The sequence below is a fragment of the Gymnoscopelus braueri genome (genome assembly GCF_963280865.1).
Source record: "Gymnoscopelus braueri genome assembly, chromosome: 11".
In the NCBI taxonomy this organism is placed as follows: domain Eukaryota; kingdom Metazoa; phylum Chordata; class Actinopteri; order Myctophiformes; family Myctophidae; genus Gymnoscopelus; species Gymnoscopelus braueri.
The window spans coordinates 1,158,291-1,176,835 of NC_137613.1; the positions used below are offsets into that span (position 1 = coordinate 1,158,291).

At 46.8% G+C, this 18,545-nt stretch overlaps 1 protein-coding gene across 1 annotated transcript in view; it reads right to left on the reverse strand.

The window, feature by feature from the left end:
• LOC308095021 (septin-7) overlaps positions 1-17,193 on the reverse strand; it is an 83,232-nt gene extending 66,039 nt beyond the window's left edge. Inside the window, exons 1-2 of the mRNA XM_080441935.1 lie at positions 17,097-17,193; positions 537-643 (exon numbers count right to left, since the gene is read on the reverse strand). Of these exons, the coding sequence (XP_080298061.1) occupies positions 537-643; positions 17,097-17,106 (117 nt within the window). The 5' untranslated portion in view covers positions 17,107-17,193. The remainder of the gene's footprint in view (positions 1-536; positions 644-17,096) is intronic.
• Between the last annotated feature and the right edge of the window lie 1,352 nt (positions 17,194-18,545).

Below are 18,545 nucleotides of genomic sequence, written 5' to 3' on the forward strand. Positions count from 1 at the left end.
GGAGGGGCTAAAGTCTCACCTGAACAGTCTTTTTAATTCTGTGGGAGGGGCTAAAGTCTTACCTGAACAGTCTTTTTAATTCTGTGGGAGGGGCTAAAGTCTTACCTGGACAGTCTTTTTAATTCTGTGGGAGGGGCTAAAGTCTTACCTGGACAGTCTTTTTAATTCTGTGGGAGGGGCTAAAGTCTCACCAGGACAGTCTTTTTAATTCTGTGGGAGGGGCTAAAGTCTCACCTGGACAGTCTTTTTAATTCTGTGGGAGGGGCTAAAGTCTCACCTGGACAGTCTTTTTTAATTCTGTGGGAGGGGCTAAAGTCTTACCTGGACAGTCTTTTTAATTCTGTGGGAGGGGCTAAAGTCTCACCTGGACAGTCTTTTTAATTCTGTGGGAGGGGCTAAAGTCTCACCTGAACAGTCTTTTTAATTCTGTGGGAGGGGCTGAAGTCTTACCTGGACAGTCTTTTTAATTCTGTGGGAGGGGCTAAAGTCTTACCTGGACAGTCTTTTTAATTCTGTGGGAGGGGCTAAAGTCTTACCTGGACAGTCTTTTTAATTCTGTGGGAGGGGCCGGGGTATTCGCTGGAGTACAGGTCTGTGAGGAAGAGAGAGTTGATGAGCGTAGACTTCCCCAGGCCAGACTCTCCTACAAGACAAAGACAAAGAGAGAAATGTCAACTCTAACCGTCTCATCACAGGTTCACAGGGTGTGAAACAGCACTTCAATCATTTGTAGTCTCCAGGAAAGGGAAGAGAAGGATTAGAGAGCGAAGGAAAGAACGAGAAAACAAGAAACTAAATAGACAATATATAGTAATGATATGTAAATGAGGTTAACCCATTCACTCCGGGAACGCATCCGTATAGAGCTTGTAGATCTTAAAAAAAAAAAAAAATTGCAAATCTTTGTAAATGTATATATTTTTAAAAGCGAACATTTATAACTCAAATCTTTGCTTCCGGGGGGGGGGGGGGGGGTTCCTGGAACTAAACATTTTGAGATGGGGGTCTTATAAAATACATATGTAAAAATGTTTTCTAAATCCTAACAGTATGTTGCTGTATCAGTGGTGCTCAAACTTCTCCATGTCAAGGACCCCCAATAATGTATATATATATTTGGACTGCGGACCCCCATCTCAAAACATGTTGTTCCAGGGACCCCCCCCCCCCCCCAGAAGCACAGGTCAGAGTTAAAAAATGTGCGCTTTAAAACATATATATATATTCAAAGATTTGCACAAATTTTCCACAATAAAAAAAAACAAAATAGCAGATCTGCAAGCTTGCTCTATGAGCTTGTAGATTCTGCTGTTTTTGAATAGCCAAAGAAATGTTAAAATGACACAGATGCGATCCCGGTCTTAATGGGTTAAAAAACCTTGCAGCAGATATAAGGAGCAACAACAGAATATAATATATATATATATAGATATATAATATATATTATAAAGATATAAGGAGCAACAACAGAATATAATATATATATATATAGATATATAATATATATTATAAAGATATAAGGAGCAACAACAGAATATAATATATATATATATAGATATATAATATATATTATAAAGATATAAGGAGCAACAACAGAATATAATATATATATATATATAGATATATAATATATATTATAAAGATATAAGGAGCAACAGAACAGTAACAGAAGCAGACTGGAGACCTCGGTGCAGAATTTCAACATCAGGAATACCTGGGGGGGTTTTCCAGGGGGTCCCCAGCAAAATGTGTTAATATACCGTCACAATAATTTGAACCTTTTATACTTTTGGCTATTCAAAAATAGCAGATCTACAAGCTTGTAGATCAGCTATTTTTTGAAAAATCGTGAACATTTGCGCAAACCTTGGGATATATATATTTTTAAGACACATTTTTTTACTCAAATCTTTGCCTCTGGGGGTGCCTGGAACAACATATTTGAGATGGGGGTCCCTGGAACATCATATTTGCCTCTGGGGGTCCCTGGAACAACATATTTGCCTCTGGGGGTCCCTGGAACAACATATTTGAGATGGGGGTCCCTGGAACAACATATTTGAGATGGGGGTCCCTGGAACAACATATTTGAGATGGGGGTCCGCGGCCAAATGCATATCATTTTGGGGTCCAGACAGACAGACGTCTGGTCTGTCGGCTCACATTCCAACCAGCTTTTCACCCAGTTTCATTTTTGTCAGTTTACATATTTTGCATTTAAAACTTTTTTATGTTATCCACAGACAGGAGAAGCACAGTGAAACCCTCAGTGATTAACAACCATCAGATGAAGCACAGTGAAACCCTCAGTGATTAACAACCATCAGGAGAAGCACAGTGAAACCCTCAGTGATTAACAACCATCAGGAGAAGCACAGTGAAACCCTCAGTGATTAACAACCATCAGGGGAAGCACAGTGAAACCCTCAGTGATTAACAACCATCAGGGGAAGCACAGTGAAACCCTCAGTGATTAACAACCATCAGGGGATCGATCACACTGGAGAAAAATGGTTACTGAAAAAATGGTCACAATGCTTAACTCATTGAGTGCCATTAACGTGTTTCACGTGTTTTTGAAAAAAAATGAAAAAAACTCAGAACCCAAGATATCATCATCTGAAGATTAGCAGCTCCATCCACTCCTTGTTTAACTTATAACTGAAAAAGGCTGTATCTTGCTTCCTAAGCACTTTTTTTTTACTTTGAAAAAAAAAATAAAAATAATCGTACTGGCCAGAAATAGCCAAAAATAATTCGGGCACTCAATGAGTTAAAAATGCTGACAGAAGCTACCTGCCAATATTAGAAAGCCCCTGGTACTGTCTGAGTTAAAGCTAGGGTAAGTGATTTTTATTTAAAGTACTATATTCTAATAGTAATCATTGCTACAGAGCGTTTGTTCTGTCACAGGGGTTTCTCCAGCTCTTTAGTAAACACAATATACGTACATTTTCAGGTAGGTGACACATTTTAAGCCAATCAGGAGAGAGCACTGAAAATGCATTTTCTGTTTAATAAAGAGCTGGAGAGACATGGGAGACTCCTTATATGGACATGACACTCTATAGTAACGAGCACTATCAGAACATAGACCCATTTTGCAATTATTTGAATAATTGGACCAGTCCCAGGGCTGGGAAGGACCAATCCCAGGGCTGGGAAGGACCAGTCCCAGGGCTGGGAAGGACCAGTCCCAGGGCTGGGAAGGACCAGTCCCAGGGCTGGGAAGGACCAATCCCAGGTGTTTTGGGGGGAGGGTGTAATCCAACACCAGTAGGAACACTACAGAGAGAGAGAGGAGCAGAGCTATAGCTGTTGAACAATGGCTGTAGTGTCAGAGAACATGGGCGGAGGACACACTGGCACACGCCCGCCTGGCACCGGGGACGCTCCTGACCTTTAACCCATTAAGACCTGGAACGCATCTGTGTCATTTTAGATTTCTTTGGCTATTCAAAAATAGCAGATCTACAAGCTCATAGTGCCGCGCTATGAGCTTGTAGATCTGCTATTTTTTGGATTTTTTTTGCAAATCTTTGGATATAATGTATATTTATTTATTTTATAAAACTTTTTTTTTTACATATTTTGTAGAATCGGAACCTCAGGTGTTAATGTGTTAAGAAGCAGCGGTCGGCCGCCGCTGGATGCCAACATACTCACTCAGCCCAACTCTCTAGGAGGGACAAGACTAGAGCCCTGACCTATGACACATTGTGGGGGCCGATGGCCCCTCCCCATTATGGAGAGTCTGTTGATTTGGAAACCTTTGATTGACTGAAGTTTCCATTTCAGAACATTTTGAATACATTTTAAATACATTTTAAATACATTTTAAATACATTTTAAATACATTTTAAATACATTTTGAATACATTTTAAATACATTTTAAATACATTTTAAATACATTTTAAATACATTTTAAATACACGTAGAACTAAGTGAACTTTATTTTATTAACAGCTTTTTGAAAACCTTTTCTCCAACTAGAAAAAGTGCTCCTCGGAGCACAGGTCTCCGCCAGGTCAGGTAGGTTATTGTGGCCTCCTGGTGGCGCTATAATAGGCCATTGTGAAAAGGGTGCCCGTTTCTTCTTAGGTCTTTCACGACAATCGGACACTGCATTCATGATTTGAGGCATTTTGTTCCAAAAATGTGTTTAGCTAAATTAGACCTGCTGGTGGCGCTATAACAGGCCAATGTGAAAGGGGTGGCATTTCTTCCTCAGCCTAGTGGGAATGTGCGTGTAAAATTTCACGGAAATCGCAAGCTGCGTTCATAGTTTGAGGCATTTAGTTCAAAACGGAGCAATCCTGCAAACTTTTTGGAATTGGAAGCCAGCCTTAGCCAATGAGGATGGAATATGGGAAATCGGACACATCCGTGTTGATCACATGACTATAGAGATACTGTATACCGATTTGCATGACCTTTGGATAAAATCTGTAGGAGTAATATAAAGAAATTGGTTTTGCACAAATCGGCCTCCTGGTGGCGCTATAACAGGCCCATGTGAAAAATTTGGGGCAAATGTTCTGAATTGGCATCCAGGGAGTGTGTGTGCACAGTTTCACAGCGACCGGGCCAACGGTGCCAGAGATTAGCTGGTGACAGACGGACGGACGGACACACGGACACACACACGGACGGACGGACAGGGGGTAAAACATACTCTCTCGCCATGCCTTACGGCCTGGCGGAGACAATAATGAAACGATGCCCAAAACAGGGAGAACACATTATATATATATATATATATATATGGGTCTGACTTTGAACTCCACCACTCTGTGTTCCGTCAGTCAAGGCGGGAACATGGAGAGACACAACAGAGTGTGAAACAACACCCACAGAACATCTCTCTCTCTGTGTGAAACGGTCTCTCTCTCTCCCTGAGTGAAACAGCCTCCCTCTCTCTCCCCCTCTCTCTCACCCCCTCCCTCTCTCCCTCTCTGAAACCCTTCAGAGTTCACACATATTTTCCAGAGTCCAGAAGCCACAGTGACCTCAGTAATCACAACACAAATGCTTCAGCGGTCACACCGAAGTTTCTTGTTATGAAAAAAACAGGCGTGTGCCATCTAAATATTTCTTCACGGCAGAACTCACTCACTCGCTCTCTCACTCGCCCAGGGCTGACAGATAATGGGAGGAGGGGGGGGGGGGGTCTTGTGCAAACAGAGAGTGAAACACACAGGCCTTAAAAGCGTCAGGCCCAATTAGTCAAACCAGAGGCTGACGAGACTAGCGAGCCCATACAAACCAATACACTGAGACACACTGTTCATCCTTCTGTGTGTGTGTGTGTGTGTGTGTGTGTGTGTGTGTGTGTGTGTGTGTGTGTGTGTGTGTGTGTGTGTGTGTGTGTGTGTGTGTGTGTGTGTGTGTGTGTGTGTGTGTGTGTATGGTTTGGGAGGACATTTCCTGCAGACGTCCAGATGGTCGGGAGGGGGGAGGGGCTCCGCATTCTCGTCTCCAGATAAGCCCCGCCCCCTAGAGACCACACCACGGTACCTGCACAGGAAGCCAACGTGAACGCCTGAGGTGAGGTCACTTCCTGTCCACTTGCCATCTACCACCACCTCACCCACCCACCCACCCTCCCCCCCAACACATTTCTAGCCCAATAAAACCGTGAAAAGCGCATCACTTTGTGCCTTCGTGCGAGCTTTGTACATCTGCGGCCAAATACACCTCATTTTGGGGGTCCTTGTGGCACGAAAAAGTTGGATAACTACTGATTTAGAAGGCATTTGTAGAATGGGTCTGTTAACGGGCTGAAGTGGAGTGTGTAACTGTGCATGTGATCACGCCATGGAGCCCCCCCCCCCTCAGGAAAAGGGCTGTTATGCTGTTATGTGGTGATTATGTCTGCAGCGTCTACTGTCATCATAATAGCCTTCTTCTTGTCATTCTGCAGGAGATGAACGTGCACTCGGTTTGATTGATTGATTGAAATTTTTATTAGGCAAAAGAATGTAAAACAACACAGTTACATTTATAATGCTTTTGTCTAAAAGGTCCGGCCAAAAAAGTCCTTGCGGACTTGTTTCCGTTGGGGTCCTTGAGTTAATTTCATAGACATATATAGTAGCAACCAAACAGTTCAAAAATCAACATGAAAATACAGATAATACAGAAAAAATACCACTATGTACAAAAAAAAGCAATTAAAAAATATATGTACAAAAAAAGGGGGGGGGGGAAGCATGGAAAAATAAAAATTATATACAAAAAAAGCATGAGGGAAATACAAGATATGTACAAAAAAGAGGAGGGGGGGGGGGGTCGTCTGTCTACAGGGAAACTGGTACTAGCTCCTCTTTAGGCCTCCAGAAAGATGAGTTTTTAGGGCTGTTTTGAATGAGCCCAGCGAACTGCATTTTTTGAGGGATGGGGTTAGACTATTCCATTCCTTGGTGGCTGTGCTATAGAAGGAGAATTTGCCCATGTTTGTTTTATGGGTGGGTGGTACCAGATTGTTGTTTACGCTCCCTCTAGTTTCGTGGCTGTGGGTGTCACTAACTTTTTCGAGGTATTTATACAGATATGCGGGTATAGGGGGCATATCGGGCAAATCTGCATTTACAATTTTGAAGACCAGACCCATTTTTAGTTGTTTAACCCTGTCTTCCACCCTGAGCCAGCCTAGGCTGGCAAAGTGAGTGGGTGCCGCGCTACGAGCTTGTAGATCTGCTATTTTTGAATAGCCAAAGTATAAAATAATGGCTATGGCTAGAATCTAAAATGACACGGATTGAATGGGGATTGAATGGGTTAATGACCGGAGGCTGATTCCACCAATGCCTTCTACAAGCAGCAGTTTCTCACTACTTCAAAAACTTCAAATATGTATTCAAAAATTACCAAAATACAGCGGCGGACTGGCCATTTGGCGTACCGGGCAAATGCCCGGTGGGCCGCTATTTAGAAAAATATTTTCGCTCCCGTTTTCAGATTATTACGGTCAGTGGCGTGCACAGACATTTTGAGGGGCAGGTGCTCAAGTAGAAAAAAAAGGGCACCTTGCGCGGCGCGCGGAACCGCCAGCTGCCCTAGTAGTGTGAGATTTATAGAAGAAAATTGCAACGCACATTTTGGGGAATTGTTAATATATTAGAAGCTTTTAATCCAGAATTGATCGATGTCACCATGGGCTACATACTGTAGCATTTTGGTCCGGTCCGGACCAAAATGCCAGGGCTGAATTTGTGTCCCAGTCCGGCCCTGCCAAAATATATGTTGCTATATACTGTACAGAGCAACAAGAACCCCACGAGGGGTTCCCGTTCCTGAAAGGTAGAGTTACAAATAGGGGTTCCCGCCCTAAATGGGTTGTAAGCACTGAGGATGAGAGATTCAGATTCAACAAAATGATGAAGCAAAAACTAAAACCTTCTCCATGAATTCAAGGCTTTTCACGAGGTGAGCGATCGATGGCGAAGAAAAGACATTTGGGCGAAGGGGGAGTGTTTAGCAGTGGTGGGAAAAGTACTCAAATGTTTAACTTAAGTAAAAGTATCAATACCGCAATGTCGGAATACTCTGTTAGGGGCGCGGCCCCACCGCACTTTTATTTCACCTCTGGGGCGGAATCTGACAATACTTTGTCAATGCAAATGCGTGGATTCATGGAAAAAATCCACAAGACCTAGCCCCTTTCGGGACCCTGTTTACCTTTTTTGTATTTGGGAAGGCGGTATCCAGGGTCCCTTGTTGGTTAGAACACGCTCTCTCGTACCGGCGGCTACCACTGTCTGCTCTCGGGCTTACAGCTCGTCGCTTAGAAGTTGCAGAGATTTCTCAAAGGTACCAAAATGAGCAATACTAACGCGCGAGGAAGCGGCATTAAAGCGCGCGGATCGGCGATGCCGTTTAACATTTTTAATAATTTAGTAAACCTTAAGCTCCTCTCTCACACTCTGCTCCTGCAGCTCCACTTCCCATGTCCCGCCTCCCCGCGTTGTGATTGTCATGCAAGCATGTAGGAGCTCGCCAATCAGAGGCAGTAACGAGGACCATAGAGTTATGCGTAGGACGCGCAGCTTGTCAGTCACCGCGGGGAGGCGGGACATGGGCAGTGGAGCAGAGTGTGAGAAAAGAGCTTAAGTTTTACTAAATTATTAAAAATGTTAAACGGCATCGCCGATCCGCGCGCTTTAATGCCGCTTCCTCGCGCGTTAGTATTGCTCATTTTGGTACCTTTGAGAAATCTCTGCAACTTCTAAGCGACGAGCTGTAAGCCTGAGACCAGACAGTGGTAGCCGCCGGTACGAGAGAGCGTGTTCTAACCAACAAGGGACCCTGGATACCGCCTTCCCAAATACAAAAAAGGTAAACAGGGTCCCGAAAGGGGCTACACAAGACCATGAATCCACGCTTTTGCATTGACAAAGTATTGGCAGATTCCACCCCAGAGGCAAAATAAAAGTGCGGTGGGGCCGCGCCCTTACAAGTTAAAGTCCGGAATTATAAAATTACAAAAGTATTGGTATCAAAATGTACTTAAAGTAACACAAGTAGAAAGTACTCATTATGCAGAATGTCCCGGTTCACAAGTTTTCGAATGTATAAAAAATCTTTTGGAAACAGCAAAAGCTCACGATGCGTCGCGATGTGACGCATTGTGAGCTTGTAGATCGGCTATTTTCAAATGGCCTAAATGGGTATAGGGCTGAAGTGGTTAGTGTATGTTTTGTAATAATAATAAAAATCTACAAAGTAACTAGTAGCTAAAGTTTTCAAATAATTGTAGTGGAGTAAAAGTAAAAGTAGAGAAAATTGGAAATACTCCAGTAAAGTGAGAAATACCTCAACATTTTACTTAAGTACAGTACTTGAGTAAATGTACCTAGTTACTTTACACCACTGGTGTTCAGTGATGCTGGCTGCGCTGGAGGAAGAGGAGGAGGAAGAGGAGAAGGAAGAGGAGGAAGAGGAGGAGGAAGAGGAGGAAGAGGAGGAGGAAGAGGAGGAGGAAGAGGAGAAGGAAGAGGAGGAAGAGGAGGAGGAAGAGGAGGAAGAGGAGGAGGAAGAGGAGGAAGAGGAGGAAGAGGAGGAGGAAGAGGAGGAAGAGGAGGAGGAAGAGGAGGAAGAGGGGATTTTACTGAGAAGATTTCTCACACAGAGCTCTGTCTGCTCATGGGGGATTAAAGCAAAAATTGTGAAACAACATGGATATGAGCCTAAGCCACTATCACAATATGTAACATTATGCAGTTTAGGTATTATTGTCTCCGCCAGGCCGTAAGGCATGGCGAGAGAGTATGTTTTACCCCCTGTCCGTCCGTCCGTGTGTGTGTCCGTGTGTCCGTCCGTCCGTCTGTCTGTCACCAGCTAATCTCTGGCACCGTTAGCCCGGTCGCTGTGAAACTGTGCACACACACTCCCTGGATGCCAATTCAGAACATTTGCCCCACATTTTTCACATGGGCCTGTTATAGCGCCACCAGGAGGCCGATTTGTGCAAAACCAATTTCTTTATATTACTCCTACAGATTTTATCCAAAGGTCATGCAAATCGGTATACAGTATCTCTATAGTCATGTGATCAACACGGATGTGTCCGATTTCCCATATTCCATCCTCATTGGCTATGGCTGGCTTCCAAAGTTTGCAGGATTGCTCCGTTTTGAATTAAATGCCTCAAATTATGCACTCAGCTTGCGATTTCCGTGAAATTTTACACGCACATTCCCACTAGGCTGAGGAAGAAATGCCACCCCTTTCACATTGGCCTGTTATAGCGCCACCAGCAGGTCTAATTTAGCTAAACACATTTTTGGAACAAAATGCCTCAAATCATGAATGCAGTGTCCGATTGTCGTGAAAGGCCTAAGAAGAAACGGGCACCCTTTTCACAATGGCCTATTATAGCGCCACCAGGAGGCCACAATAACCTACCTGACCTGGCGGAGACCTGTGCTCCGAGGAGCACTTTTTCTAGTTATGGGTCTAAATCAGTGGTTTTCAGCCTTTTTCGCGTCAAGGACCCCCAAATCGACACATATTAGCCCAGGGACCCCCATTTGAAAAGATGTGCCAGGGACTCAACCATTTAGAATTCTTGGTGGTCCCAATCTACACTGTATCACCATAATCAGTGTTCATTTAGCTCTGAGAGTGTACAAATGGATCCATTTGTACACTCTCAGAGTTACAGACACATGAGGGTCAATTTGGTCCTAACTATTAATTTGTCTGGGGACCCCCTGGAACCCCCTCAAGGACCACTGGTTGAGAACCGCTGGTCTAAATGAACGTTCTTGCTGTTCTACATACAGCCAACTAGTTTAAGTTTATGAAATATCTGGAACCGTTAGGGTTTTATGGGGAGAAGCTTCTGAACATTTATTCAGATGCTAGTTTGATCAGCTCTAATACTCTTTGATCTTACAATAAATATGATAGTGTATTACTGTAGTGTAGGGCTCCACTTCATCTGCCACATGCTTTATAGGGTTGTGCATGATTTATACTTGTTTGTGTGTCACGTATCGCCATGAAAATAGCAGATCTACAAGCTCACGATGTAACTACTGTTAGCTGCTATTTTCAGAGTGTGACACCAGCAAGCAACCAAAGTAAAATCATCCTTTTTAGAGAAAGCCAAGAGAAAGTGTTGATTTCGTCGAATAAGACCATGACGAGAAGTGTTGGTGGACTTCCCTTTTTTCACTGACGAAAACTAAATAAAAACTAAGCTATGATGACTAAAACTAAGACTAAATATATTGACAATTTTGTCAACAAATACAAACTAGACTAAAATGTTAGTGAGAGATCTAGTGGAGAAGAGATCCAGTAGAACTAAAAGATCTTTGGTTGCGCTCGGGTGTTGTGCTCTGAAAATAGCAGATCTGCGACACGTTGTGAGCTTGTAGATCTGCTATTCTCAGCATGCAACCAAGTGTAAAATCCGCCATTACGACACAATCAAGGCACCGCCGAAATACACTTTAGTCGACTAAATCAACTGTAGATTTAGTCGACTATAATCTTATGTCTAAAACTAGACAAAAACCAAAACATTTCAGATGACTAAAACGAAATGGAATTGTATTCAAAAGACTAAGACTAAAACTAAATCAAAATGTGCTGATAAAAAATCAACACTGGTTGACTGTGTGGAGTCTCTGATCCATCCTGCTGCTGCTGGAGTCAAATCAATGGCTCAGCTCATTGTGTTGTAGCGGCTCAGTGAAAGTGGGCCACGGTCACTCTGCTGGTCAAAGTCAATATTTGGTAACGATTTACACATCGGCAGGAAATGACCCTGTGGTCTGAGGGCTACTGCAGTCATAGTGGTCTGAGGGCTACTGCAGTCATAGTGGTCTGAGGGCTACTGCAGTCATAGTGGTCTGAGGGCTACTGCAGTCATAGTGGTCTGAGGGCTACTGCAGTCATAGTGGTCTGAGGGCTACTGGAGTCATAGTGGTCTGAGGGCTACTGGAGTCATAGTGGTCTGAGGGCTACTGGAGTCATAGTGGTCTGAGGGCTACTGCAGTCATAGTGGTCTGAGGGCTACTGGAGTCATAGTGGTCTGAGGGCTACTGCAGTCATAGTGGTCTGAGGGCTACTGGAGTCATAGTGGTCTGAGGGCTACTGCAGTCATAGTGGTCTGAGGGCTACTGCAGTTATAGTGGTCTGAGGGCTACTGCAGTTATAGTGGTCTGAGGGCTACTGCAGTCATAGTGGTCTGAGGGCTAATGCAGTCATAGTGGTCTGAGGGCTACTGCAGTCATAGTGGTCTGAGGGCTACTGGAGTCATAGTGGTCTGAGGGCTACTGCAGTCATAGTGGTCTGAGGGCTACTGGAGTCATAGTGGTCTGAGGGCTACTGCAGTCATAGTGGTCTGAGGGCTACTGCAGTCATAGTGGTCTGAGGGCTACTGCAGTCATAGTGGTCTGAGGGCTACTGCAGTCATAGTGGTCTGAGGGCTACTGCAGTCATAGTGGTCTGAGGGCTAATGCAGTCATAGTGGTCTGAGGGCTACTGCAGTCATAGTGGTCTGAGGGCTACTGCAGTCATAGTGGTCTGAGGGCTACTGCAGTCATAGTGGTCTGAGGGCTACTGCAGTCATAGTGGTCTGAGGGCTACTGCAGTCATAGTGGTCTGAGGGCTACTGCAGTCATAGTGGTCTGAGGGCTAATGCAGTCATAGTGGTCTGAGGGCTACTGCAGTCATAGTGGTCTGAGGGCTACTGCAGTCATAGTGGTCTGAGGGCTACTGCAGTCATAGTGGTCTGAGGGCTACTGGAGTCATAGTGGTCTGAGGGCTACTGCAGTCATAGTGGTCTGAGGGCTACTGCAGTCATAGTGGTCTGAGGGCTAATGCAGTCATAGTGGTCTGAGGGCTACTGCAGTCATAGTGGTCTGAGGGCTACTGCAGTCATAGTGGTCTGAGGGCTACTGGAGTCATAGTGGTCTGAGGGCTACTGCAGTCATAGTGGTCTGAGGGCTACTGCAGTCATAGTGGTCTGAGGGCTAATGCAGTCATAGTGGTCTGAGGGCTACTGCAGTCATAGTGGTCTGAGGGCTACTGCAGTCATAGTGGTCTGAGGGCTACTGCAGTCATAGTGGTCTGAGGGCTACTGCAGTCATAGTGGTCTGAGGGCTACTGCAGTCATAGTGGTCTGAGGGCTACTGGAGTCATAGTGGTCTGAGGGCTACTGCAGTCATAGTGGTCTGAGGGCTACTGCAGTCATAGTGGTCTGAGGGCTACTGCAGTCATAGTGGTCTGAGGGCTACTGGAGTCATAGTGGTCTGAGGGCTACTGGAGTCATAGTGGTCTGAGGGCTACTGGAGTCATAGTGGTCTGAGGGCTACTGGAGTCATAGTGGTCTGAGGGCTACTGGAGTCATAGTGGTCTGAGGGCTACTGCAGTTATAGTGGTCTGAGGGCTACTGCAGTCATAGTGGTCTGAGGGCTACTGCAGTCATAGTGGTCTGAGGGCTACTGCAGTCATAGTGGTCTGAGGGCTACTGCAGTCATAGTGGTCTGAGGGCTACTGCAGTCATAGTGGTCTGAGGGCTACTGCAGTCATAGTGGTCTGAGGGCTACTGCAGTCATAGTGGTCTGAGGGCTACTGCAGTCATAGTGGTCTGAGGGCTACTGCAGTCATAGTGGTCTGAGGGCTACTGCAGTCATAGTGGTCTGAGGGCTACTGGAGTCATAGTGGTCTGAGGGCTACTGGAGTCATAGTGGTCTGAGGGCTACTGCAGTTATAGTGGTCTGAGGGCTACTGCAGTCATAGTGGTCTGAGGGCTACTGCAGTCATAGTGGTCTGAGGGCTACTGGAGTCATAGTGGTCTGAGGGCTACTGCAGTCATAGTGGTCTGAGGGCTACTGCAGTCATAGTGGTCTGAGGGCTACTGCAGTCATAGTGGTCTGAGGGCTACTGCAGTCATAGTGGTCTGAGGGCTACTGCAGTCATAGTGGTCTGAGGGCTACTGCAGTCATAGTGGTCTGAGGGCTACTGCAGTCATAGTGGTCTGAGGGCTACTGCAGTCATAGCCCATGCTTTATGGTTTCGGCTCCTTTCACAAAAAACACTTGTGAATGCGTTTGCGAACGCTGCGCGTTCCCCCTGCGGGGCACAGAATTCACCCTTATAAATGAGAGTGATTCCACAATGACAGGCTATCGTTGAGGTGAAATTAATAGCCTTGCTAACAGATATATAGGGCTTTTTGCCGTGCGCTAGAGTCGTTAAGTTGCTTTTTTAACCGTCTTCTCGTGTGCCATTTGAAGGGAAAGCCCCCAGACATTAAGCGCAGAGCTTGCTCCCAGACATGGCGTACAGGCAGAAGGCGTGGGGGGGGGGGGGGGTTTATTGCCTTTAGGTTACAACGCGGTAAATGTACAGAATTTTCCCCCCCGAGCAGCAGAAAAACTTTTCATTTCACTAGCATGTACAGTACATTCCTTTTTGCCCCCAGTGCAATCAGAAGTCAAATGAATTAACATGGAGCGGCTCTCTCTCTCTCTCTCTCTCTCTCTCTCTCTCTCTCTCTCTCTCTCTCTCTCTCTCTCTCTCTCTGAAAGACTAAACTTTTCCTGCACCCCCCCCTCCCCCAGTCTCTTGTACAGTATGTATGTATGTATGTATGCAGTGGGAAGTTCCTTTGAATAAAAGCCCCACGGTTTACACAGCTGCTGGAAATTTCCTTTAAAGGAAGCGTGCGCTGGCTGGGCTCACCGGCCACCAAACAAGTGGACGTCAGTCAGAGAACAGACAGACAGACAGACAGACAGACAGACAGACAGACAGACAGACAGACAGACAGCTTCATGGTTCAGCTCGGTACGATAACCAGGCCTGACACTTTAGACACAGAGCTTTGCTGTCGGTGTGTGAAGCCATCAAGTGGAGGAGAACCTGTTTAAACCTCGGCCTGGGAATAATGAGACTCTCCTACAGGCATTCACAAGGCCAGCTCTGTGTGGTTAGAGTGTCCGCTCTGAGAATGGGAGGCCGGGGTTTGATACCTGGCAGAATCAGACCCAAGACTATACAACTGGTACTCAATGCCTGCTTGGCACTCAGCATCAAGGGCTGGACTGCAGGGGGTTAAGTCCCTGTCACATACTAGCATCATGTCCAGGGGGGGTAACGTGTATACATGGGCAACTGGCGGCCCGGGGGCGACATGCGGCCCCCACCTTCACTTAACACATCGTGTGCCAGAGGTTTATTAAAATATTATACGTTGAGTGCCTGCATATCTTCCATCCACTTACGTTGATACGTTTCGTGCTGTAGAAGCCCCGACGCGGAAGTGCATGTAAACAAAGCGTGCGTGTGAGACGGCGGAGGGTCCCGACTAACGCCTGGAACAATAATATTTCTAACGCGATCCTCCATTGCAGAGTGATCGCCGATCGAAAACGTCTCACTTCCACCACGTTAAAAAGAAATGGAGATATTAAGCTTTTAGTCAAGGAGATAACATTGGAGAGGCCGAACGGAAGCATTTTTTACATGGATCCACATCCGGCCTCTCCACACACACACACACACACACACACACACACACACACACACACACACACACACACACCTCATAGCAGCAGGCTGTGAGGACTAATGGCTCCTCTTCAACGCATGTCTCACTTCTCTTTTACAAACCACTGACCACAGCTCTGACGAGACATCATCTGCATCCTTTGTTGTGTTCTCCTGACTCACTGCTGCCACCACCACACACACACACACACACACACACACACACACACACACACACACACACACACACCTCTACTACCACTAACCAGCTCCACCACTGAAACATTGGTTTTGCCATAAAGGATACATTTGCTGTAAATATGTCTTCCCGGGCTCAGACATGGTCCTCAGCTCAGAGCGAGGCTAATGCGTCGGGGCCGCTACTCAGGCTGCCGCTACGCAGGCTGCCGCTACTCAGGCTGCCGCTACTCAGGCTGCCGCTACGCAGGCTGCCGCTACGCAGGCTGCCGCTACTCAGGCTGCCGCTACGCAGGCTGACGCAGGCTGCCGCAGGCTGCCGCTACGCAGGCTGCCGCTACGCAGGCTGCCGCTACGCAGGCTGCCGCTACTCAGGCTGCCGCTACTCAGGCTGCCGCTACGCAGGCTGCCGCTACGCAGGCTGCCGCTACTCAGGCTGCCGCTACTCAGGCTGCCGCTACTCAGGCTGCCGCTACGCAGGCTGCCGCTACTCAGGCTGCCGCTACGCAGGCTGCCGCTACTCAGGCTGCCGCTACGCAGGCTGCCGCTACTCAGGCTGCCGCTACGCAGGCTGCCGCTACGCAGGCTGCCTCTACGCAGGCTGCCTCTACGCAGGCTGCCTCTACGCAGGCTGCCTCTACGCAGGCTGCCTCTACGCAGGCTGCCTCTACGCAGGCTGCCGCTACGCAGGCTGCCTCTACGCAGGCTGCCTCTACGCAGGCTGCCGCTACTCAGGCTGCCTCTACGTAGGCTGCCGCTACGCAGGCTGCCTCTACGCAGGCTGCCTCTACTCAGGCTGCCTCTACGTAGGCTGCCGCTACTCAGGCTGCCGCTACTCAGGCTGCCTCTACGCAGGCTGCCTCTACGCAGGCTGCCTCTACGCAGGCTGCCTCTACGCAGGCTGCCTCTACGCAGGCTGCCTCTACGCAGGCTGCCTCTACGCAGGCTGCCTCTACGCAGGCTGCCTCTACTCAGGCTGCCGCTACGCAGGCTGCCTCTACGCAGGCTGCCTCTACGCAGGCTGCCGCTACTCAGGCTGCCTCTACGTAGGCTGCCGCTACGCAGGCTGCCGCTACTCAGGCTGCCGCTACTCAGGCTGCCTCTACGTAGGCTGCCGCTACTCAGGCTGCCGCTACTCAGGCTGCCTCTACGCAGGCTGCCTCTACGCAGGCTGCCTCTACGCAGGCTGCCTCTACGCAGGCTGCCTCTACGCAGGCTGCCTCTACGCAGGCTGCCTCTACGCAGGCTGCCTCTACGCAGGCTGCCTCTACTCAGGCTGCCGCTACGCAGGCTGCCTCTACGCAGGCTGCCTCTACGCAGGCTGCCGCTACTCAGGCTGCCTCTACGTAGGCTGCCGCTACGCAGGCTGCCTCTACGCAGGCTGCCTCTACGCAGGCTGCCGCTACTCAGGCTGCCTCTACGTAGGCTGCCGCTACGCAGGCTGCCGCTACTCAGGCTGCCGCTACTCAGGCTGCCTCTACGCAGGCTGCCGCTACGTAGGCTGCCGCTACTCAGGCTGCCTCTACGTAGGCTGCCGCTACGCAGGCTGCCTCTACGCAGGCTGCCTCTACGCAGGCTGCCTCTACGCAGGCTGCCTCTACGCAGGCTGCCTCTACGCAGGCTGCCTCTACGCAGGCTGCCTCTACGCAGGCTGCCGCTACTCAGGCTGCCTCTACGTAGGCTGCCGCTACGCAGGCTGCCGCTACGTAGGCTGCCGCTACTCAAACTTCAACCAGCTGCATAACGTAACATTTGAACAACAACAATAATAATAATAAGCAAACAGACTAAACAGTGTTTTGGTTTCTTGGATGAATGAACGTGTGTTTAGAGTCTGCAGAGAGAGAAGAGAGAAAGGATGTAAAATGCACCATGAAGAGCCACTCACCCACAACCATGAGCGTGAATTCAAAGCCTCTCTTCACAGACTTCCTGTAGACCTGGTTGGGTAGATTGGCGAAGCCCACGTATCCCTCCAGGTTCTTCTGTTGCTGCAGAGCAAAAACCAAACACACTTCATACTGTTCCCAAACGCACCACATACTACAATAATACCCCGGGTAATGTAGTGTGTGTGACTGTGTGTGTGAGTGTGAGTGAGTGAGTGAGTGAGTGAGTGAGTGAGTGAGTGAGTGAGTGAGTGAGTGAGTGAGTGAGTGAGTGAGTGAGTGAGTGAGTGAGTGAGTGAGTGAGTGAGTGAGTGAGTGAGTGAGTGAGTGAGTGAGTGTGTGTGTGTGTGTGTGTGTGTGTGTGTGCGTGCGTGCGTGCGTGCGTGCGTGCGTGCGTGCGCGCGCGCGCGCGCGCGCGTGCGTGAGTGTGTGTGTGTGTGTGTGTGTGTGTTTTATGGCTGTAACAGCTGTAATACCAGAGGCCTGTCTAAACATTCTATCTCTAGCTACAGTCCAAGGCCTGGAGGACACAGCTCTGCAGTGACTCTGATACAGACTAATGGATCCACTTGATCCATTAGTCCGTATCAAATGACTTAACCGGTTTAATCCGGGATACGCATACTGTGTCATTTTAAGAGTTTTAGCCATAACCATTATTTTATACTCCATTAAAAAATAGCAGATATAGCTCTGTTGTTCTTTTTGAAAAATCGTGAAAATGTGTGCAAATCTTTGAATATTTATGTTTTTAAAGCAAACATTTTTTACTCAAATCTTCGCTTCTGGGGGATTCTACAAATGTCTTCTAAATCCTAACAGGTTTTTTTTTTTTTTAAACGTATGTTGCTATAATATCAGTGGTTCTCAAACTGTTTCATGTCAAGGACCCCAAAAATGATATGTATTTGTCCACGCTATGAGCTTGTAGATCTGCTAATTTTTTTAATAGCCCACAGAAATCTTAAAATGACACAGAGTCATTCTGCTCCACAATTGGTTATGTGGGCTGATAGATCAGATCTGTTTTATTTGTTGTTATGTGGGCTGATAGATCAGTTTTTTAAAAGCATAACCAGTGAATGCATATTATTTTCTTTCTTTTTTTTAAATAAAGGTTCTGGCACCAGACATATAGACTATAGGCTTCCATTTAGTGAACAGATACACTTTTCTGTAGTTTTTTAAACAACATTGATAAAGACACAATATCAGGAGGAATCACAGCGTTGTAAAATCATTTTCTAATATATATATATATATATATATATATATATTTCTATTCAAAGGCTATCAAAGGTATGCTTATTATGCTTTATTTAAACTTTGAAATTGACTAGACAATAAATCAAGAGTGGGGGTGGCCAAAGAAAGTTCCCTCATAAAATGGGGTTCCTTCCATCTGGTACTAAAAAGGTTGAGATGTTTCTGCATAAATACTTACAGCT